The sequence below is a fragment of the Balaenoptera physalus genome, assembly GCF_965194825.1.
Source record: "Balaenoptera physalus genome assembly, chromosome: 2".
Classification (NCBI taxonomy): Eukaryota; Metazoa; Chordata; class Mammalia; order Artiodactyla; family Balaenopteridae; genus Balaenoptera; species Balaenoptera physalus.
In genome coordinates, this window is record NC_138883.1 from 176071967 (window position 1) to 176094997 (window position 23031).

The 23031-nt window shown below is 40.6% G+C and overlaps 1 protein-coding gene and 1 long non-coding RNA gene across 9 annotated transcripts in view; one reads left to right on the forward strand and one right to left on the reverse strand.

Moving 5' to 3' along the window:
- CACNB2 (calcium voltage-gated channel auxiliary subunit beta 2) overlaps nucleotides 1–21232 on the forward strand; it is a 410393-nt gene extending 389161 nt beyond the window's left edge. For all 7 annotated transcript variants that reach the window (XM_082452853.1, XM_082452855.1, XM_082452854.1 and 4 more), the window contains 4 exons: nucleotides 15217–15368; nucleotides 16798–16893; nucleotides 17983–18168; nucleotides 19507–21232. In XM_082452853.1, the coding sequence (XP_082308979.1) occupies nucleotides 15217–15368; nucleotides 16798–16893; nucleotides 17983–18168; nucleotides 19507–19977 (905 nt within the window). In that variant the 3' untranslated portion in view covers nucleotides 19978–21232. The remainder of the gene's footprint in view (nucleotides 1–15216; nucleotides 15369–16797; nucleotides 16894–17982; nucleotides 18169–19506) is intronic.
- Nucleotides 1–21329, reverse strand: part of LOC309656452 — a 32159-nt gene extending 10830 nt beyond the window's left edge. The window contains exons 1-3 of one of the 2 annotated variants that reach the window (XR_014261362.1): nucleotides 21232–21329; nucleotides 18167–18304; nucleotides 15837–16943 (exon numbers count right to left, since the gene is read on the reverse strand). This is a non-coding gene — a long non-coding RNA (uncharacterized lncRNA). Of the gene's footprint in view, nucleotides 1–15836; nucleotides 16944–18116; nucleotides 18305–21231 lie in introns of those variants that run through there. The other variant, XR_014261361.1, reaches the window with a different exon arrangement.
- Between the last annotated feature and the right edge of the window lie 1702 nt (nucleotides 21330–23031).

Sequence of the window (23031 nt, forward strand, 5' to 3'; positions counted from 1 at the left end):
ATAAAGGAGAAATTAAGACACTGTCAGGTGATAGAATCCTAGAAGAATCTGCATTGCCAGCAGACCTGCTCTGTAAGAATTACCGCTGGAAGTCCTAGAAAGAAATGATATTATGTCAGAGGGCAACCTAAAAGATCATGAATGAAGTAACCGAAATGGTAACTGTCTGGGTAAATGTAATAACCTAACCTAACTCTGTTGAGTTCTTTAAAATATGTTTGACAGTTCAAAGCAAAAAGTATAACATCGTCTGATGAGATTTTTCAATGTACGTGGGTATATTAGAAGACAATTAAACAGAAGGAAGGGAAAGCAAAGGGATCTATCTATATGGCCCTATAATTTCCAAATGAAGTCATAAAATATTGATCCTAAATAGATAATGAAAAGTTAAGTATACATATTGTAATTCCTAGAGCAACCACTAAAAAAAATGATTGGAAGAGATACAGTAAAAAAAGAAAAAAAAAAAAAACACAATAGATATATTCAAATGGAATACTGAAAATGTTTAACCCAAAAGATAGCAGGAAAGGGGAAATAGAAGAAAGAAAAACAAAGGGTATAAACAGAAAGCAAATAATAAAATAGTAGGTGGAAATTTAAACATATCCATAAATACAGTAAATGTAAATGGTCTGAACAAACCAATTAAAATACATTGTAAGTATGGATTAAAAGAATGTAACCCAATTATATGCTGTCTACAAGAAACTCATTTCAAATATAATGATATATGTAGGATAAAAATAAAAGGATGAAAAGATGTATGCCATGCAAACACTAGTCAAACGAAAGATGGAGTGGTTGTATTAATATCGGACATACTAGACTCCAGAGCAAAGAAGATTACCAGAGGTAAAGAGGGACATTCATAATGATAAAAGTGTAAATTCACCAAGAAGACAGAATGATTCCAAGTATGTCTGCACCTAACAACAGATCATCAAAATATTTGAAACAAACTCTAATGGAACTGAAAGGATAAATCCACAATCATAGGGAGAGATTTCAATACTCCTTTCTCAGTAATCTATAGCAGTAGTAGACTGAAAAATCAGCAAGGATATAGAAGAACTGAACAGCATCATTGGCCAACTGTATTCAATTGACATTTATAGAGCATTCCATTCAACAAAAGTAAAATGCACATTCTTCTTAAGTTCACATGGAACATTCACCAAGATAGACCATATCCAGGGATATGAAACAAACCTTAACAAATTTAAAGAATTAAAATCTTGCAAAGTATGTTCTCTGACCATAATTGAATTAAACTAGAAATCAATAACAGAAAGATAATAGGAAAATCTAGAAGTACTTTGAAATCAAGCAGGATGCTTCTAAATAACCCACAAATCAAAGAAGACATCTCAAGAGAATTTATAAAATATGTTGAACTAAACACAAATGAAAATAACAATATATCAATTTGTGTGACACAGCCAAAGCAGTACCTAGAGGGATACTTACAGCATTAAATGTTCCTATTAGAAAAGAAGAAAGGTCCTATGTCAATAATAAAATCTTAAGAAACTAAAAGAGCAAAATAAACCTAAAGCAACCACAAAGGAGATGATTTAAAAATGAGCAGAAATCGGTGAAATTGAAAATAAAAAAATTAGTAGAGAAAAATCAATGAAACCAAATGCAGGTTCTCTGAAAAGATAAATAAAACTGACAAACCTCTAGCTAGACTGACAAAGAAAAAAGAGAGAAGGCACAAATTACCGTATAATGAACTAGAAAGCAAGTAACACTACACGCTTCCCCACAGCCATGAAAAGTATACAACTCTACAAACATAAAATTGACCATTTAGATGAGATGCACCATTCCTTGAAAGCTACAAATGACCAATACTCACCCTAGATGGAATAGATAAACTGAGTAGTCTTGTAACTATTTTTAAAATTAAGTTTGCCGCTAAAAATTTTACAGAAAAAGAAATTTCCAAGCCCAGATGATTTCACTGATGAATTCTACCAAACATTTAAAAAAGAAATAATTCCATTTCTACACAACATCTTTCAAAAAAGGGGAGAAAAACACTTTGCAACTTATTTTATGAGGTCACTATTACCCTTATACCAAAATTGAACAAAGATGGTACAAATAAACAAATCGTGGTATATCCAGACAATGGAAAATCACTGTGCTATTGGTATACACACTGATGAGTCTCATAAGAATCATGAGTGAAAGAAGTCAAACTAAAAAGAGTATCTACTGTGTGATTCCATGTATGTAAAACTCTGAGAAAAGCAAACTAATCTAGAGCCACAGAAAGCAGATCTGGGACTTCCTGGGCTTGGAGAGGCATGCCAGAAAAGGGTAGGAAGGAGAGATTACAAAGCAGTGCAGGGAAATTTGGGAGAGTGATAGATATCTCACTACTTTCGTTGTGTTGTTGGTTTTGTGGGTGTATACAAATGTCAAATTTTACATAACTCTACATTTTAAATATGTCCAGTTTAATGTTTCATAAAGCTGTTTTTAAAAATATACCTTCCATATGATCCAGAAATCATACTCCTAGCTGTTTACCCCAGAGAAATCACATAAATTCTTACACACAAATGATTATAGAAGCTCTATTCATAATAGCTGAAGCCTGGAAACAACCCATATGTCTTTCAGTGGGTGAATATATGAACTGTGGTATATCTATGCAATAAAATACTACTACCTAGCAATAACACGGAACAACTATTGCATCACGCAACAGCTTGGGTGAATTTCAAAGGTCTTATGCTGAGTTAAGGATGCCAGTCTGGAAAGGTCAAATACTGTATGGTTCCGTGTATATGACGTCCTAGAAAAGCCAAAACTCTAGTGACAAACAGCTGTGGTTACCTGGGGGAGGGTGTGAGCACAAAGGGATAGCAGTTTGGGAAGCGATGGAGTTGGAGGTTACACAAATGGGTACTCGCGTGAAAATCCATATAGCTAGACACCCCTCAAAAAGTCAATTTCACTGCACATTAATTCAATCTTTTTTTTTTCTTTTTTTTTGGGGGGGGGGGTGGTCGCCCTGTGCAGCTTGTGGGATCTTAGTTCCCCCACCAGGGACTGAACCCGGGCCTTTGGCAGTGAGAACACAGACACCTAACCACTGGACCGCCAGGGAGTTCCCCACTGCACATTAATTTTAAAATTAACATAAAAACACACTTGAAGCTGCTTCTATAGAATTGTGAGAAATGAGCATTGTAAGAAAAGCAGTTGGAGAAGAAAATTTGCTTTTCCCTATCCCCCGCCAGCTTCTCAGTGTTTTGGTGCTATCAACTGGGGTTTTTCCTAAATTATGGATCTTTTTTTTTTCAGTAATTAATTCCATTCCATTTAAAAATGTAAATGCCATAAAATACCCTGCCCTGACCCACAGAGTCCCTTCAGTGGCCTCGACCTCTCTCTCTGTCGCCACCATCCGGCTGAATACAGCCCCCCAAAATCTAAGTTTTCCAAACTTAGTGTCCCCATTTCAGTCACTATTATTCACTCTCCAGCTGGCCCCATATTTGTTTATAAAGAAGTTACCAGTAACCTCCCTGTCACTAGTCCAGTGGACATGTTGCAGTCTGTTTTACGTGACGTTGCAGTGACATTTGGAGGACATTTGTCCCCCTCTCCTTGAAGCACCCCTTCTCTTGGATTCCTCAACAGCACTGATTCTGGCCCTCCTGCCTTTCCTTTTTTTGCAGGCTTATGCTATGTGGCTTTTGAATGTGAGTTCTTTTTTTTTTTTTTAATTTTATTGACGTGGAGTCGATTTACAATGTTGTGTTAATTTTGCTCTTCAGAAAGTGACTCAGTTATACATATATATATACATTTTTCATATTCTTTTCCATTATGGTTTATCACAGGATATTGAATATAGTTCCCTGTGCTCTACAGTAGGACCTTGTCGTTGATCCATCCTCTATATACTAGTTAGTTTGCAGCTGCTCATCCCAAACTCCCATTCCTTCCCTCCCTCACCCCCCTCACCCTCAGTAACCACAAGTCTGTTCTCTATGGCTGTCTGTTTCTGTTTCATAGATAAGTTCATTTGTGTCGTATGTTAGATTCCCCATAGAAGTGATATCATATGGTCTCTTTCTCTTTCGGACTTACTTCACTCACTGTGATAATCCCTAGGTCCATCCATGTTGCTGCAGATGGCATTATTTCATTCTTTTTAATGGCTGAGCAATATGTATATATACATATAGACCACATCTTCTTTAGACTGTGAGGAGTTCTTAACTGTTCCTCTTGGGTCCTCTCTCTGGTCCCTCTCTCTCAGCACAACTATTCATACCACTGGCTCCAGTTACTTCCTATATGCAGAGAGCTCACAGTTTGTATCGCAAGCTGGACAGTGCCTTTCCACTCCAGTTATACATCCTACTTGACGGTGTTGCCTTGTATATTCCTCAAACTTAGCACATGCTAAAGAGAATTTATCATCTTTCCCGTGTTCTGATAATTTCCCAGGGTTTCTTATCTGAGTCACAACAGTCGGGATGCTCATCTCCGTTTTGAGAACCAGGAGACTCTGTAGCCCTCTTGATACGTGAGCTCCCGCACTTCCTTCCCCAGCACATCCCCAGGTCTTGTCAGTTTCACCTCCTGAATTTCTGTCCCATCTGTCTCATCACGTGTTTACACCACTGCTCCAGTCCAAGGGCCCCGAGGCACCGTTAAGTGCTTCACACCTATTTTGACCTGCATCCCTTAGTTCTTCATGCCACAGCCGCAGAAATCTTTTTCAAAGAGCAGATCTGTTCCGGACACATCCCTGCTTCAAACTGTAAATGTCTCTGCACTGTTCTTGGACGACAGCAGAACTCCTCGACCTGGACCTGGCCCTGGACTCCAAGTGTCCACAGCTCTTAGCCTCACCTCACACTGCTCTGCCTCGCTCCTTCCACTTCACCCACGCCACCTGCACTCGCCTTCCACGGCTGCAGTAACAAAATCATACAGACCAGGAGGCGGAAACAAACTTATTTCTCACATTTCTAGAGGCTGGAAGTTCAAGATCAAGGGGTCAGCAGGTCTGTTTCCCCTGAGGCCTCTCTCCTTGGCTTGCCGACAGCCGCCTTCTTGCTGTGTCCTCACATGACCTCTCCTGTGTCTGCACCTCCTTGGTGTCTGTCTCTCTCTCATCTTATGAGGACACCAGTCATACTGATGTAGCCCGCCCCATCCTACTGGCCTCATTTTAGCTTAATCACCTCTTTGAAGGCCCTGTGGCCAAATACAGTCACATGGATGGGAGCCCACCTGTAGGACCACATTTAACTTTACCTCTTCAAAGGCTCTATCACCAAATAGGGTTCCATTCTGAGGTACTGGGGGTTGGGACTTCAACATAGGAAATTTGCGGGGCGGGGTGGGATACAGTTCAATCCATAACATTGCCTTTCACTCAGTCCTTTGTCTGCCGCGGAGCCTTTGCACCTGCTGTTCCCTCCTCTCCCGACTCCCCCTTTGAATCACGGGAAGGGCCGCCATGGTACCCTCGCTGCGTGAGTGCATGATTGACGCCTGTCTCCCCCACTCGGTGATAAGCCCTGTGAGCTCAGAGATTGGATCTCTTTTGGCTCATTATTGATTCCCCGGTACATCCCACACTGACTGGCACAAAGTAGGTGCTTAGTAAAAAAAAATGTGATAAGTGGGTAGTCACACCTTGACACTGCCTCTCGCCCCGAACGCACGACACCTTGATTTTCTGTCCTCTGTGTTTATGCAAACTTGGAAAATGGCTTTGCATTCAGTGTTTGTTGTACATCACAAATCTGCATTTTCTCCAGGGAAAACAAGTTATTCTCTATTGTGGTATTCTTTTAAGCTGTAGTTTTGCTGACATTAAGGATATATTAAAGTTGGGGGGGGAGAGAATTATTGCTGCTATATTGCCCCATAAGAGGATAAACTGTCTGTATTAAAGTACCAACACTCCAGTCTTTGCTTTTATTGAAGTCAGTTTTTCTTACCCTTTAAACCAGTTTCTATGTAGCATATTTTCCTCAGTCTGCACAATAAGTTCTCTGCAATGTTGCTTTATTTTTAAAGAGTATTAGCATTTCAAAGATCTAAGTCAAATTAAAGCGGTGCTTATGTTCCAGTGTTTGTGAACTGCTGGAAAGTGTATGCTGGAGGAAAGGTAAACCAGACACTGAGTTTGGGGGCAGAAACAACTGCTAAGAACTTCTTCTTTCAAGCATTACTTATTATCCTGGAAGTTCTTTCAACCCAAGGGCAGGTAGGGGCAAACTGGGGGAGTTTATTTTTTATTTTAATATTTACTTGTTTTGGCTGCCCCAGGTCTTAGTTGCAGCACGCAGGATCTTAGTTGCAGCATGTGGACTTCTTAGTTGCGGCATGCGAGCTCTGAGTTGTGGCACGTGACCTCTGAGTTTCGGCACGCAGGATCTAGTTCCCCGACCAGGGATGGAACCTGGGCCCCCTGCATTGGGAGCACAGAGTGTTACTGGACCACCAGGGAAGTCCCGGGGAGTTTACTTCAAAAGCATCGTTTTCTTGTATACATTTAGTAAAAAATTAAATTTGAGAAAATTTACCTCAAATTTAATAGACGAGATCAATTACAGCAATTATTTCTTTTATGAAAGGATGAAAGATCCTGTATATTGAAGATATAATTTGATAGGATGAAAGATCCTGTATATTGAAGATATAATTTGATAGGTAAAAATTTGCTTTATACATGAGATTTTAGAAAACTTTCACTGCATAAACAAAAGTATAGTATGTTGCATTTGGAGTTGATTATGGTAATGTACCACTGTGTGACATGAAGAAAAAAAACCTGAAAATTTTGTAGCTTTAAGTACATACTCAGGTTTTTGGAGTGGTACAGGACTTCTTTGCCTGTATGGATGGCTTTATATGGGCTCATAAAACTTCTCACCTTTTTTCTCAGTTGTAATATTGGTCAAGCATCATAACTTAAAATATCTACATTAGCTATGCACATAAATTACATTATAGTCTTAGAAGCAAAAATATTATTTAAATTAAAATAGTAAAGGGCCTGGTAATACAGTTATTTGCCAATTCCAAATCCAAACTTTTAAAACTAATAAACTCAGATACTTAATTATTGCTTTATAAAATAATTCACCTCAGAGTTTCTTTAATCTGCCCAACTTTATACTGTCTGCAAATTGTGGCTTGGTTTTACCCCAAGCAATTTTCCAGGGACAAATCAATTTAGGAAACTATGCTACATCTTTGCACCCATTTGTACACAACTGTGCGGTTGTGGGATCTATTTGTGTCACACAATAGCAAAAACTATGTACTGAAAGTGGGAAAATATCAGCAAATAAGAGAGTAAAGGAAGTGAAGCTAGATTTAGCCATGCAATGGCAACAGTTGTAACTGACAGATAACACACAGGGAGCAGGGGAAGGCATTTACTTTGTATATTAGCAACTAGGTGGTCAGATAATAATGTTTACAACTTGGTAAATGTTGTTAGTCCAATTGAGGAGTCAGCTGAGATAATTTGTTAAAGACTGTCTCTTTCACCTTGTCCTGATGGAACTGTTCTGTCTCTAAATTGTGGTGATGGATACAGGAACCTACACGTGATAAAACTGCATAGAGCTCAGTACACACACACACACACACACACACACACACACACACACGTGAGTACATAAAACTGGGGAAATCTGAATAAGATGGGTGGATTGTATTAATATTAATATCCTGGTTGTGATATCGCACTACAGTTTTGCAAGATGTTCCCATTGAGGAAAACTGGGTAAAGGGCACAGGGTTCTCCGTTATCTCTTACAACTGCTTGTGAACCTGCAGTTATCTCAACAGAAGCGTCGATTAAAGAAAAGCTCATCACTTATGTTGGTAGCACCAGGGACTGTGGAGCGGGGATGACACACCAGAGAGAGCACCTCGTAGTTGCTCCTCAGGTGTGGTCTCCAAATCAACAGCGTCAGCATCATGGGGGCATCAGTGAGGACTGAACATTCTCAGGCCCCATCCAAACCTATAAAATCAGGAACTCTGGAGGTGGGGCCCTACAATCTCTGGTTTAACAAGCCCGCCTGGTGATTCTACCATATGCCAGAGTTTGAGAACTACCGATCTGGTTCAAGCCCATCACTGTTCAGTGAAGGATCTGAGAGCCACAGGAAGTGAAGGGATCTGTGTAGTGTGGGTAAGGCACCTACTAACGAATAAAGCTAAGGCTAGACCCTGGGTGTCCTGACTACCATTCCAGGATTTTGTCCATTGAGCAGTGTCGTGATGCTAATTACATCTCTGCCTTCTCTGAGGAAGAGAAAAAAATAATTTATGGAGAATGAAGGGCGGATGATAGACTCTAAAACTAGCCTTGCGAATCGATGTGAAATTTACGGGGCTATTGATGTTTTCAATCTCATTTCTTCCCTCCTCGTGACCTATCCATTACCAGCGTAGCTATGTCTGTCTTAATAAATTAGCACTTTTTATTCCACAAGATTGCTCCAATGGCCCAGCTATAGCAATATTTCTACCCAAAGGGAGTTCTTCATCTAAATATATTTTGGCAGTCAAATTCATTATTCATGGTTTTGAAGATTTATTTAATGAATTTTTTTCTACAACAGCAGCTTCTACCTAATACGTATATAGTCAATTAAAAAGGCAAAAAAAAAAATGTTACATTATATATATATTAAATGATTATATTTTTTCTTTGCCTTTTTAACTCATTCTTTCAACACAGTTTTTGAGCACCAAGCATGTACCAAACACTGTACTGAGGGAAGGAATGGAAGTAATTATGTACTGTTGCCAGTGTTCTATCAGTTCACTGCCTGTTGGAAAAGTTTTCAATCATATCATCAAAATACAATGCAATAAATGTTAACAGAGGTAGGCACAAAGCAATACTTGACATTTATTAAGTATTTACTCTGGGCCAGGCACCACAATAAATGCTTTGCACGTTGGTTCACTTAGTCCTCATTTCCATTTTCCAAAAAAGAACACTTAGGGGGCTCCAAGAAACGAAGCCTGTCACCCAAGGATCACACACTCTATGAAGTGAGGAAGCCACTTTGGTGCCTGGGACTGGGTGCCCAGAGGCAGACCTCCCTGGGCCTGGGGAAAGGAAAAGAGGCTTAGAGGGGGCTTTACAGATTTCGTTTTTTAGGATAAGTAAGGAACTTGTCAAAAGTAGAATTCTGTGCTTAGTGATTATGAAATGGCGTTGGAATTACCATCACATCACTGATACCAGAGCCATCGCAAGTCTTATTAATTCTCGAATGACCGCTTGGATGTCGTCCAACGCTAGCTACAAAGTGTAACAACCGCCTCTGTTTTTACAGTATTGTTCAATTATAGAAATGTCTTTCCAAACAAACGCACTTCCCTTCTTTCTCGTCTTCCAGAAAACATGATGATTGTTTCTGAGCTCTGAGTTTTTTCTTTTAATTGAAGTACAGCTGATTTAACAATGTTGTGTTAATTTCTGCTGTATAGCAAAGTGATTCAGTTATACATATATGTACATTTTTTTATATTCTTTTCCATTATGGTTTATCACAGGATATTGAATACGGTTCCCTGTGCTATACGGGAGGACCTTGTTGTTTATCCATCCTATATATACTAGTTTGCATCTGCTAATCCCAAACTCCCAGTCCTTCCCTCCCCCACGGCAACCGCAAGTCCATTCTGTGAGTCCATTTGTTTCCTAGAAAAGTTCATTTGTGTCATATTTTAGATTCCACATGTAAGTGATATCATATGGTATTTGTCTTTCTCTTTCTGACTCACTTCACTTAGTATGATGATGGCTGGGTCCATCCATGTTGCTGCAAATGGCATTATTTCATTCTTGTTTATGGCTGAGTAGTATTCCACTGTGTATATGTACCACATCTTCTTTAGCCATTCATCTGTCGATGGGCATTTAGGTTGTTTTCATGTCTTGGCTATTGTGAGTAGTGCTGCTATGTACATGGAGGCGCATGTCTCTTTTTGAATTATAGTTTTGTCTGTGTATATCCCCAGGAGTTGGACTGCAGGATCATATGGCAACTCTGTTTTTAGCTTTTTGAGGAACCTCCACACTGTTTTCCATAGTATCAGCACCAGTTTTAATTCAATGGCTGTTAAGTGATTGGGATTTGGACAGGTGAATAAGGCTTTTCAGTTTCAGAAATGAACATCAGCTGTCTTTGACATTTCTTTTTTGAAATAAATTCTAAGCGTGATGTACTCTGTCAAAGAAAACCACTAGTACGGGTACATTTCTTTTTGAAGCATCATTTTTACTTGGAAGTTAAAAGTATTTCTTCATAATTCATTGGTCATCTTATTTTAAGGTTTACTTACTAATATGTTGCACTGGGATTCTGAAAAAAATCTCCTTTAAATTTTTAAATGAATATCTCATTTCCCCCCTTAATTTAAAAAGTGTTAAGATATTTGTGTATGTAAGAATACTAGAAGATATAAATATATGCATATATATACACATATATACATGAAACATATATTAAGAAATTGACATATGTTGATAGTAATTTTTGGATACATAATAAGATAATGGGTTATTTTCTTTTATGTTTATCTGTTACTCAGATTTTATGCAATGAACAAGTACTACATTTATAATCTTTTTTTTTCATAGTACTGAAACCGCTAAGAAAAATGAAGTTTTTTTAAGGTGTGGGGACTCTGTGTGATTAACTGTTATTTAACTGAGTACATGGATGAAAATCTTTGTGATCAAATTTCTTTTCATTGAGACATTCCTGAAATATACCATTAGACTATTTCAGGTATACAACATGACTTGACCCATGTATATATTGTTTTATGATCACAGAAAGTCTAGTTACAAATTTATGTACAGTTACGAGTTTTTTTCTTGTGATGAGAACTCCTAAGATCCACTCTCTTAGCAACTTTCAAATACACAGTATTAGTAACTATAGTCACCACACTGTGCGTCACATCCGTGGGACTTACTTGTGCTTTTGACCACCCTCACCCACCCCCCACTTCCCACCTCTGGCTACCCCCAATCTGTTCTTTTTACCTATGCTTTTTTTTTTTTCCCTCCAATTCCACATTTCAGTCAAGATTCTATCACTGGATCTCATGGTAGCTCTATTTTTAATTTTTGGAGGAAACTCCATATCATTTTCCATAGTGACAGCACCAGTTCACATTCCCACCAACAGTGCAGGAGGGTTCCCTTTTCTCCACATTATCACCACAGCACTTGTTATTATCTTTTTGATGATAGCCATCCTAACAGGTGTGAGGTGATATCTCATTGGGGTTTTGATTTGCATTTCCCTGATGGTTAGGGATGTTGAGCGCCTTTTCATATACCTGTTGGCCATCTGTATGTCGTCTTTGGAAAAATGTCTATTCAGGTCTTCTTCCCATTTGCTAATTGGACTGTTTGGTTTTTGCTATTAAGCTGTAAGAGTTCCTTATATATTTTGGAAATTAACTCATCCTATACAAGCATGCCTCATTTTACTGTGCTTTTCACTTTATTGCACTTTGCAGATATTGTGTTTTTCACAAATTGAAGGTTTGTGGCAACCCTGCCTTGAGCAAGTCTACTGGCACCATTTTTCTAACATTGCTTGCTTCGTGTTTTTGTGTTACATTCTGGTTATTCTCACAATATTTCAAACTTTTTCATTATATTTGCTATGGTGATCTGTGATCAGTGATCTTCATTACTACTATGACTCTCTGAAGGGTCAGATGATGGTTAGCATTTTTTAGCAATCAAGTATTTTTTAATTATGTACATGGATTTTATAAGACATAATGCTTTTGCACACTTAATAAACTACAATTTAGTGTAAACATAACTTTTATATGCACTGGGAAACCAAAAAGTTCATGTGACTTGCTTTATTGTGGTAGTCTGGAACCAAACCTGCAATATCTCTGATGTATGCCTGTATATATGATTTACAAATATTTTCTCCCATTTGGCAGGTTGCCTTTTCATTTTGTTGATGGTTTCCTTTGCTGTGCAGAAGCTTTTTAGTTTGATGGAGTCTCACTTGTTTACTTTGGGTTTTCTTGTGTTTGCTTTTGGTGTCAAATCCAAAAAAGCATTGCCAAGACAAATGTCAAGGAGCTTACCACCTTTGTTTTTTTCTAGGAGTTTTATGGTTTCGGGATATACATTTAAGCCTTTAATCCATTTTGAGCTGATTTTCATGTATGGTGTAAGATAGTGGTCCAGTTTCACTCTTACGCACATGGCTGTCGTTTTCACCCAGCACAATTATTGAAGAGACTGTCCTTTTCCCCACTGTATGTTCTTGGCTCCTTTGTCATAAATTAATTGACCATATACGCATGGGTTTACTTCTGGGCTCTTCTAGTCTGTTCCACTGATCTATGGATCTGTTTTTAACGCCAGTACCCTACTATTTTATTATAGTTTTGTGATATAGTTTGAAGTCAGGAAGCATGATTCCTCCAGCTTTGTTCTTTCTCAAGATTGCTTTGGCTGTTTGGGGTCTTTTGTGATTCTATACAAATTTTAGGATTGTTCTGTATCTGTGAAAAATGCCATTAGATTTTCGATAGGGATTGCAATAAATCACTTGGGTAGTATGGACATTTTGACAATATAATTCTTCCAATCCATGAGCATGGAATATCTATTTATTTGTGTCTTCAGTTTCTTTCATCAGTGTCTTACAGTTTTCAGAGTACAGGTCTTTCACCTCCTTGGTTTTATTTATTCCTAGGTATTCTTTTTGATGCAACTGTAAATGGGATTGTTTTCTTACTTCCTCTTTCTGATAGTTCATTATTAGTGTACAGGAACGCAACAGATTTTTGTAAGCTAATTTTGTATCCTGCAACTTTACTGAATTCGCTTATTAGTTCTAACGGTCTTTTGGTGGAGTCTTTAAGAGTTTTCTGTATATACTATCATGTCATCTACAAACAGTGAGAGTTTTACTTCCTTTCCAATTTATATGCCTTTTATTTGTTTCTTGCCAAACTGCTCTGGCTAGGACTTTCAATACTATGTTGAAAGAAGTGGTGAGAGTGGGCATCCCTGTGTCGTTCCTGATCTTAGAGGAAAAGCTTTCAGCATTTCCATTGAGTGTGGTGTTGGCTGTGGACTAATCAAATTTCTTAATGCTTACAATAAATACTAACTTAGATCAGAACTTGACTGTTGGGGATCAGTGGCTGTGAAAACATTTTTAGGGCACAAAGAAGCAAGGTTATATTGGAATAAAATTTTAAAGAGCACGAGAAAAGAGAGCAAATAAGAGTGTCAGTAATGTTTTAGAACTCTATTGTGAAAGAAATGATCAAAAGGCCACTTTTATTTCTAAAACTGTTGTTTAAGGGAATTCCAATATATATGAAGTAAAGAATGTTCTAGGAAACCTCAGGTACTCATCACCTAGTTTCAACTATCATCTATTCATGGCCAGTCTGGTTTCATTTCCAGTCTTCCCCCTGCCTTCCTCTCCTGTCTCTGAATTATTTTGAAGCTAATCCCAGACATCATATGAGGTTATCTGTAAATGTTTCAGTATGTATTTCTAAACATTGAAGCCCCTTTTTATTTAAACCATAATTCCATTATCGATAGACCTTAACAGTACATCCCTAATATCATCAGGTTGCCACTCAGCCATGTATCATTTCCCAACTGTCATGTATTATACATATACACACATACATTTTATATATATAAGCATTCTATATATAAACATTTTATTCACTTATATGCATTATATTCACTTTATGCATTATAAATATATTGTTTGAATCAGGATCCAAATAAAGTCCATACATTGCAAATGTTTCCTAGGTCCTTAAATCTCTTAATCTAGTTTTCCATATATCTTTATTTCCTTGTAATTTTTTGAAGAAACTGGGTCACTTATTCTGCAGGGTTTTCAGAGAGTGAATTTTGCTAACTGCATTACACTGGCATAGTTTATATATAATTGTCTGTTCCCTGTATTTCTTATAAACTGATAGCTCCAGAAGCTTAATGTTTTTTTTTTTTCTGTTAGCAAAACTATGTCATGGGTGGTAATGTGACCAAATATTATTTTAAAGCCAGTATCTCAAGTGGTTTGGGCCCTGATTTTAAAGACAGCCAGGTTGAATGAAAGGACTCTAGTCATAACATACTGTGAGGCAGACAATAGTGACTTGCCTTTTCTGGAATAATGTACTAGTTAAAATTATCTCCAGGCATCTTCTGCATGGATGCAAATGCGTAAGAGGAATGAAATGGTATTCTGTAGGTCTAGGAATCTCATGGAATTGGCCCTTCATGACTGCAGTGGGCACTGTAAAATACATATTATGCTTTATAGACCTATGATGTCTAGTAAAGTAGTTTCTGGCTATTTAACTCTTATTTAAATTAAATTTCAAAAATTTATTCATTCATTCACAAGTGCTACATTTCAGGTGCTCCACAGGCATATGAGGGTTGTGGCTACCATACTGGACAGCAGTGGTACAGAAATGGAGAAGCAGATGAAATGCATAAAATTTCTTTGGCATTCACGTAGATTTTTGGATGTTTATATAGTTTGTATTTCTGTAATGCTGTCTCTAATATATAACCGCCCTTTTAAAGCATGAATGTTACAGGGCTGTTCTGTTGTTGGTGGGAAATATGAGAAGCGTGTTTTTGGACAAGTTTGTTGTAGACACTCTTAAAATCTCTCCAGTTTTCTGTTGTAGTTCAGCTTGGTAATAAGCATCTCTAGACTCTATCAATCATCTCCAGAAGGCGTACCAATAGGTGGCATATAAACACAGATAAGCGTGACAGGAAGGCTGGTGATGGGTGCTAGGCTAGAGTGGTCAGAAACAAACACAGGGAAGACCTCTCTTCAAGTTTCTATTTCACAACACTTTAGTGAAATGACTTATTGAAGTTTTATAGCACCAAAACCACGTCAGCACAGAGAGCCAGAAACGTTGACTCTCACATTGTGTTTGTTAGATGTCTGGTTGAGAGAGGAATTCCCTAAATGCTAGAGGTATTGTGAAGGAACGGCTCTCTCCAAAGGATACCTGTTACCAGCTCTCTTACCTGTTGACATCAACCTCACCTACCTGAGTACCGTTTTACTTTGTCTCAATCTGGTCTAAAAATGCTGTACGTCAAGTAATCAAACTCTGCTTAACCTTTTACAGCGGAAGTTCAGAGTGAAATTGAAAGGATTTTTGAACTTGCAAGAACACTGCAACTGGTGGTCCTTGATGCAGATACTATTAATCATCCAGCACAACTTAGTAAAACCTCTCTGGCCCCTATTATAGTGTATGTCAAGATTTCTTCTCCTAAGGTAAGTAGGGTTGTTACTGTTTGCTCTGTAATGGAACTTTACTAAAATGTGTATTTATAGTCTGCTTTCCAATTATAAACTGGCTGTGTCTTTATCCATCACAAAGGGTCTGAAGAGAGATGTGGTAGCCGAGAATTGTTAAGATTCATATAAGCGAGCATGATGATGAGTTTCATGGCTTAGGAGAGTGATTCCCAAAGTGTGGTCCATGGATTCCTGGTGGGGGAGGTTCTGAAACACTTTTAGAGGGTCCATGAGGTCAGAACCATTTCCATGATTATTATCTAAGCATTATCTAATACTCAGACATCCTCCCCCTTTTTCACTGGTTTGACCTTTGCACCAATGGTGCAGAAGCAGTGGTGGGTGATGTCTAAGCAGGAATCAAGACCACAGTAGCAGTAGCAGCTGTGGCATTCTCCCTCCCCTTGCACTCCCAGGTTAAAAAAAAACACACACACAACCCAGTTTCACTTAAGAATGTCCTGATGAAGTAGTAAAAATGCTTAAATTTTGACTCTTCAGTACAAACACCTTTTTAATATTCTATGTAACGAAATGGGAAGTACACTTCAAGTTCTTTAGCTATGTACTCGAAGTCTGTTTGTTATCTTGAGGGCAGGTACCAGTGTGATTCTTCAAGTCATAAACCAAAGTAGCCACTTTCATCCTGGAACACCATTTTTATTGGAAAGAACAACTGACATGTCCTTCAAATTTCAGGACAGATCAATGGAATTTAATGTAACAGAGTAAGAAAAGTTCATTGATAGGGGTTTAGATTTCACATGAGAGCTAGTCTTTAAAAAGCTACCACTTGTTTACTGTAGTATCAAAGAAAGATATCCACAATTATCTGAAAAGGCTACTAAAATACTCCTTTTCTGAATTACGTATCTATAGGGGAGTGGATTTTCTTTGCCTGTTTCAAACAATATACTGTGGCAGATTAAATGTAGAAGCAGGGAACATCAGCTAGCTTCTGTGAAGCCGGGCATTAGAGAAACCTGCAAATATTTTTATCAGAATGCGTGACATGTTAACATATAAGAGGTTTACTGGTCATTCTTAAATGAATTTTTCAGTTTTAATTTCTAATATGTAACTATTACAGTTCACATAAAAAGCTCTTGGGAGTTCTCCAAAGGTTTTAAACACATAAATCATGAGACAAAGTTTGAGAACTGCTAGCCTTGAAAAAAGACAAGACTCATAAAAATCTCCACGCTGGTGATTTTTGAAGCTTGTGACTGAGATTTATGTTAACGTGTTAATTTTGCTGATCATCTTGAAGATTCTCTTTTCTAGCTCAATCTATTTGTAAACCATTAGTGCTGTATGCAAAAGACCCCAGAGAAAGGAATGAATAATGAACCTTGTTGTTTACCTGAGTGCAGATACCCCAGTTTAAGAATCTCATCTTTTACAGGTTTTACAAAGGTTAATAAAATCTCGAGGGAAATCTCAAGCTAAACACCTCAATGTTCAGATGGTAGCAGCAGATAAGCTGGCTCAGTGCCCTCCGGTAAGTCTCTCTCTGCAGTATAATCCACTTGAAGGCTTCAGACCCACATTCTGTTAACAAAAACCAGACGGACAGGTAAACGCCTGTCCAGGGAGAGAACCCTGCCCATTAACAGTGGGTTTCCTCCCAAAGACGGGAACAGTCTACCTCTTACCACGAGCACAAGCACTTGTCTAGGTCATGGACGTGGCTTACGAACGGCTACGGTGTGTTCCGTGGTGACCTCGCTTTGTTAATCTAACACCTCAGTACTATCTTAAATGAAACACAATCGTTGTTTAAAAACTTTGGTTTAAAAGACGGCTCTGTTTGGGTTGGTTTATTATTCACTTCTAATCAGGGAGCAAGTTGCTGGCTCTTCATCACCATCTAAGAAATTGATCTGAGACCATTTCTAAACCACTCAGTAACCAGATTCTGACCCCTGAACACATTCCTACCTCGAATCCCTTGCTCTGCATACCACGCTTTGGGACCGTATGCTTCTGGCTTTTGTTCTGGCTTTTTTAAAATGAAGGTATCTCAGAAGCCTTATGAACTACGATCAGATCCACGTGTCATTACTGGGAGTACGTTAACATTTATAGGAACTCTGAACTGTTTTGCAGTCTGGACCACATCAAATCATTAGAGGCTTCGGCTTCCTCATGTCTTCACCTCACCTCAGTCATTTCCAAGGTTCAGCTTTTCATAGTCTCTGTCAAAGACAGGCTTCTCCCTGTACTGTGTGTTTGGCTTATAGTCTCATTTTCTTTTCTACGTCTCTCCCCTAGCATAGGATCAGTTCCTTTTTTCAGTGTGGGCCACTTTTCTCTGGTGGCCCTAACAACTGTTATCACACCTGCTCACTTCCTGGTCATTCACACGGCGAAGCAGCCGTGTCCTCCACAGCGACCTGAGGCCAGACGCGCATAACCTGACCTTAGCGGATGGCCCGCCAAGGCGAGGAGGGAGGAGGAGGAGCCCGTCGCCTCGGGCAGGGACGCGGCGCGCAGCTCTCGGGCGCCCTCCTTGCCCCGCGCGTGCGGGGAGGCACCGGGCGGGCCCTGGCTGCCGTCAGCGTGCCGTCTGCGCTGTCTGCCCCTGCAGGAGCTGTTCGATGTGATTCTGGATGAGAACCAGCTCGAGGACGCCTGTGAGCACCTTGCCGACTACCTGGAGGCCTCCTGGAAGGCCACCCACCCTCCCAGCAGCGGCCTCCCCAACCCTCTCCTCAGCCGTACCTTGGCCACCTCGACCCTGCCCGTCAGCCCCGCTCTGGTCCCCAGCTCACAGGTGAGGGGCGCTCCCGTCTCCACTCGCGTCACTGGGGTCCCGGGCTCGGGGGCGGTGCTCGTTCCGGTCGGGCAGCCCTGTCCAGAACAAGGTGGAACACCGGGTCCCTTAAGTGTCTCCAGCGTGAGCCAGGCGCCTGTAAGAGGAGGAGTGTAAACAGCATCCTGTGAAGTACCGTAAGTCCCCCATATACGAACGAGTTCCGTTCCGAGAATGCGTTCCTAAGTCCAGCAAAGTTAGCCTAGGCTACCCACTAACCCAATCGGCTATATAATACTGTACCGTGACAGGTTTATCATACCTTGCATACAAATAATACAGAAAAAACAAACAAAAGATAAAACATTTTTAACCTTACAGTACAGTCCCTTGAAAAGGACAGTAGTACCCGCTAGGTCACCACTGCTTTTACGCTCGCTTCCGACCATCCTGGGCTTGAAATAAAGATACTGTACTACCGTACCCTATACGGTAAAGAACACAAAAGCACAACCGCTTGTAGAGGATGCACGCACGTGACAATGTACGCCAGACAAATGATCTTACGTGATTCGACATGCGAAGCTGTGTTTGCATCTTTGAAAGTTCACAACCTGAAGGTCTGTATGTAGGGGACTTACTGTATATAAACCGTAAAATCCGCTCTCCCCATATTCTGGTAGGGCCAGGAGAGAGGAACTTTCTATGTGGCCGGCAGCACAGACTGTGGACTCAGACTGCCACCCCTTCCCAGGGGTTTAACCTTGGATAAAGTCCTTACCTGCCCTTTGCCTCAGGAATACCAATGACCCTGCCTCGTGGGGCTGTCATGTGACTTTTCTCATGAGACTGGCTTACAGGGTTGTTGTGTTTAATCAGTCAATGTACGCGACTGTCTCATAACACTGCTGGTCTCATATTAAGTGCCACTTAAGCATTTGACATTTTATCATTTTTTTCCCTTAAAGCCAACATCCTACGAACTTTTAATCTTCCCACCTGTATTCGAGCAGAGGTGGTTAAGTGTCCACCCATGTGTAGACAGATCTCAGGCACCTGTATCTATATTTGGTTACAAGAGAACATATAAAAGAATGCCCTCCCCTCCTTCATTCATTCATTTAAAAAAATAAAGTTACTCTGTGTGCTGTTCTAGGCGCTTACAGATTAACAAAAAGTCCAACACAATATAAATGCTACGGGATGTTATCGAACAAATTAAGCGACCAAGCTAGGTGAGATTTCATTTCAGCACGTTAGAGACTTTGAAAAGGGACTAGACTTCTATGGACTGGCCTTCGTGACAGCTCCCCAGACCCCGACCTTGGCTGAGACCTGTGTCTGCTCCTTCGCCTCCAGGGTTCTCAAGGGGATCCGAGGACCGATCGCGCAGCTGCCGCCCGTTCTGCCTCCCAAGCTGAAGAAGAACCCTGCCCAGATCCGGTCAAGAAACCCCAGCACCACAGCCATCGCAGTGGGGCCAGCCGAGGCCTCTCCAGGCAGGAGACCTTGGATTCAGAAACGCAGGAGAGTCGCGACTCCGCGTACGCGGAGCCCAAGGAAGATTATTCCCACGAACACGTGGACCACTGTGCCCCGCACCGAGATCACAGCCACCGAGAGGAACCCCACGGGGGCGGGGAGCGCAGACACAGGGAGTCTCGGCACCGCTCGCGGGACCCGGATCGAGAGCAGGACCACAACGAGGGCGACAAACAGTGGAGCCGCCACAAATCCAAGGATCGCTACTGTGACAGGGAGGGGGAAGGGGTGTCCAGGAGACGGCACGAGGCTGGGGACTGGAACAGGGAGGTTTACATCCGCCAGTGACTTTCGCCCTTTTGTGTCGTTGGTTTTTTAAGTAGGTCAAGTCTTGTATACCACCACCCTCCAACTCAATCTTGGGGGTCTACATTGCAATCATATGTGATCTGTCTTGTATATTTTGTACTGCTGTTGCTTGGATAGCAACAGCATGAAATAGAGAATATACTTTTTTTTTTCCTTTTGTAAGTAAGTGCTATATAAATTCGCCTGGAAAGGCTGCAGTCCTCTGGTTGTCTACTGGACTTTGAAAACTGTCTAGGATCGCTGCCACTTGAACAATATCTTCTGTTGCCATCCAGGTGGCATCAGGATTATAAGAAGCATAGCTGATGTTTTCGAAAATGTGGTTGATGCATCCAGCGGGCCAGAATCAATCGGCCCACATAAAACGTGGAATTTCTTGATTCTCCCGATTTTTAAATATGTAGGCACCTGATTTGCATATTCATCCATGGACCACTGTTTCTTGCTTGTACCTCTGGCTGACTGACTAAATTTGGGGACAGACTGTCTTGCCTTACACAAAGGGGATCAAAGTCAGAATCTATTTTCTATGTACTAGTATTGTGTACTGTATAGACAGTTTGTAAATGTTATTTCTGCAAACACCTTCTTATGATAATTATATATAATATATATATATATATCAATCAATCAGTTTGATCACACTATTTTAGAGTCTTAATGCCAAGCCAGCAGATTTGCTTTCTGAATTACAGGGACTAGAAATGCCCACCTTCAGGAAATTTGTAATAACGTCGTCTAGACACCTGTTCCCGTTCTAGTAGAGAGTCTGTACATACTGTAAATACGTGTGACCGCCTGACTTGAAAAGGTTTGATTTCTGAATGTTTCACCATCCCTGTACGTTAATCATTGTGACCATAAATTCTGGGAAATATAACCAAACTCCAAGGGTTGCTCCGCTCCGTGCAGTTCACACTGATGAGTGTGACAGCCTCGTCCTGCAGAGCCAGTGTCTCAGGTCACAGCACTGGGGTCTGGGAGCCGCGTGCGCACGAGCCAGTGACGGGCGTGCACGCTGACGACTGCGGCAGCCAGCCCGGGGCCGAGCCGTCAGGGCCCAGGAGGGCGCTCACCGCCAGAGGGGACGCCCTGGAGAGCTGCCCCCCGCTGGCTCCTGGAGAGGGACCGTACGGGCCACTCTGACTGAGTGTTTCACTGGAAATGTCCGACGACCTCTCGTCTGAGGGAGAAGCGTTTACACAGATGCTCCCGACTCCCCCATCTCCTCACCTCGCCCGCCGTGCCTGCTGTGTCCCCCCCGCTGCCCGCTCCGACACTTTCACTGTCCATCACAATCTCCAAGTGCTTCTTATAACCAAAGCTTCTGCTCTTCGGAAGAAATCAGGGCAAAATGAGGTGACTTGAAGTGAACAAGACGTTGAGGAGGTTTTCCTGCGTCAGACACCTGCTCTGAGGGGACGCCAGAAGATGCTGTGGCCCTGTGTCAGGGACACCGCCGAACGCGGCCCACGAGGTGGTGGTCACGCTGAGCCTGAAACCTCCTCTGTCTCTCCTAAGTGTCCGTCTGTCCAGCTATGACTGGACAGGTAAGACAGACAGTATTAGGCGTGCAAGTACCTGGCACTTGAAGTCTGTCCCTGGAAAACGCCTGTCTTGATTGCCTACCTTCAGACCTGGACATTAAAAATTACTATTTTGTTAAATAAGTTAAGCTATTTTTTGTTTCGCTTCTTTGATTATTCCAGGTTCTTGCCAAATATTCTTGGACCTTTATAAGTACAACTGTTTCACATCTAACTCCTTACTCCTCTCCCCCAAAGAAAACTCAGAGTTGTAAAAATGAGTTAACATATATAGTTTTATCAGCTAATATAGGAACCATTTCCCTCAATCTCTTTGTTAATTAGCTCTGTACTGTTGACATACCTTTATTTATTGAATATAAAAACAGTAGTCATAATATATAAATTTTTGATGTAAAATATTCACATCATTGGGAAACCGTATTCCAATTAAAGTTACTTTTATAAAATACTTCCCATCAACTGTCCATCACGGTACCATATCGATGATCACCAGCCCCGACCTTTCCTATACAAAGTTTCATCCCAGTTCATGACTTTGGAATATGTAAATTCTTGAAGTACAACTGGTATGTATCTTTTTTGCTGCTACCATTAATCCCTTTCAAAGAATCATGCTAACGGATTCCATTTTTTAAATTTTGACCTGGACTCTTCGTTTCTCACTTTACTGTGAAACACATTAGTCCAAATCAGAGTATTCCGCAAAATCTCTACTGCAGTACTTAGAGCATCCATAAGTGAAAACTGTAGAGTGGGCATATGTGTAAACGGCGTGTACTAAATATGTAATTGAAGAAATAATCCCAAGGACAATGGGATATTCACTGACTTGTGGAATGGAAAATTCTAGTCTTTTCACACAGCAAAGGTTTAATCTTAACCGACTCAGCTGTAGAATGATTGTTGTAGTTAACCTAGAAAATGCTGGAAATGTTTCGAATAGTTCTCTGTCTTTTTTGTCACACCCATTTCAGCCTTTCCTCTGCTCTTTCTCTACTGCTCATTTAAGTTACTGTTACAAAAAGGTGCTGCTAAATGTAGGATGTCTTAGTTATTCTGTACTTTGGGACAATGCCACATTTTAACATGGTCTGCTCTGCATTCATGTTAAACCTTCACTGTCAGCTACACTGAACTGTTCAACAAGCCTGGTTTAAAGTCATTCATTCATATCAAACAAATAAAGAGCTGGCTTCTGCACTGTCTACTATTAGTCGTATTAAGTGCCATTTTAGGAATGATTCTTACAGCTGAAAGTATGTAAAATACTCACCTGCACCTCCCGTGTGTGGCGCATCATCCCGTCACTGATGGTTGTGGTCATCTCCCCACGACATCTGAGAAGTGACAGCTTCCGGCAGGTCAAAGGCCTCTGAAGGCCTGAGCACAGCAAAGCCAACTTTCTCCCACCTTCATCCTATATGTTCTGCAATTCTTGCCACCGATGCTGAACTGTACTTTTCCTTTCTAAAATGAAGATCCC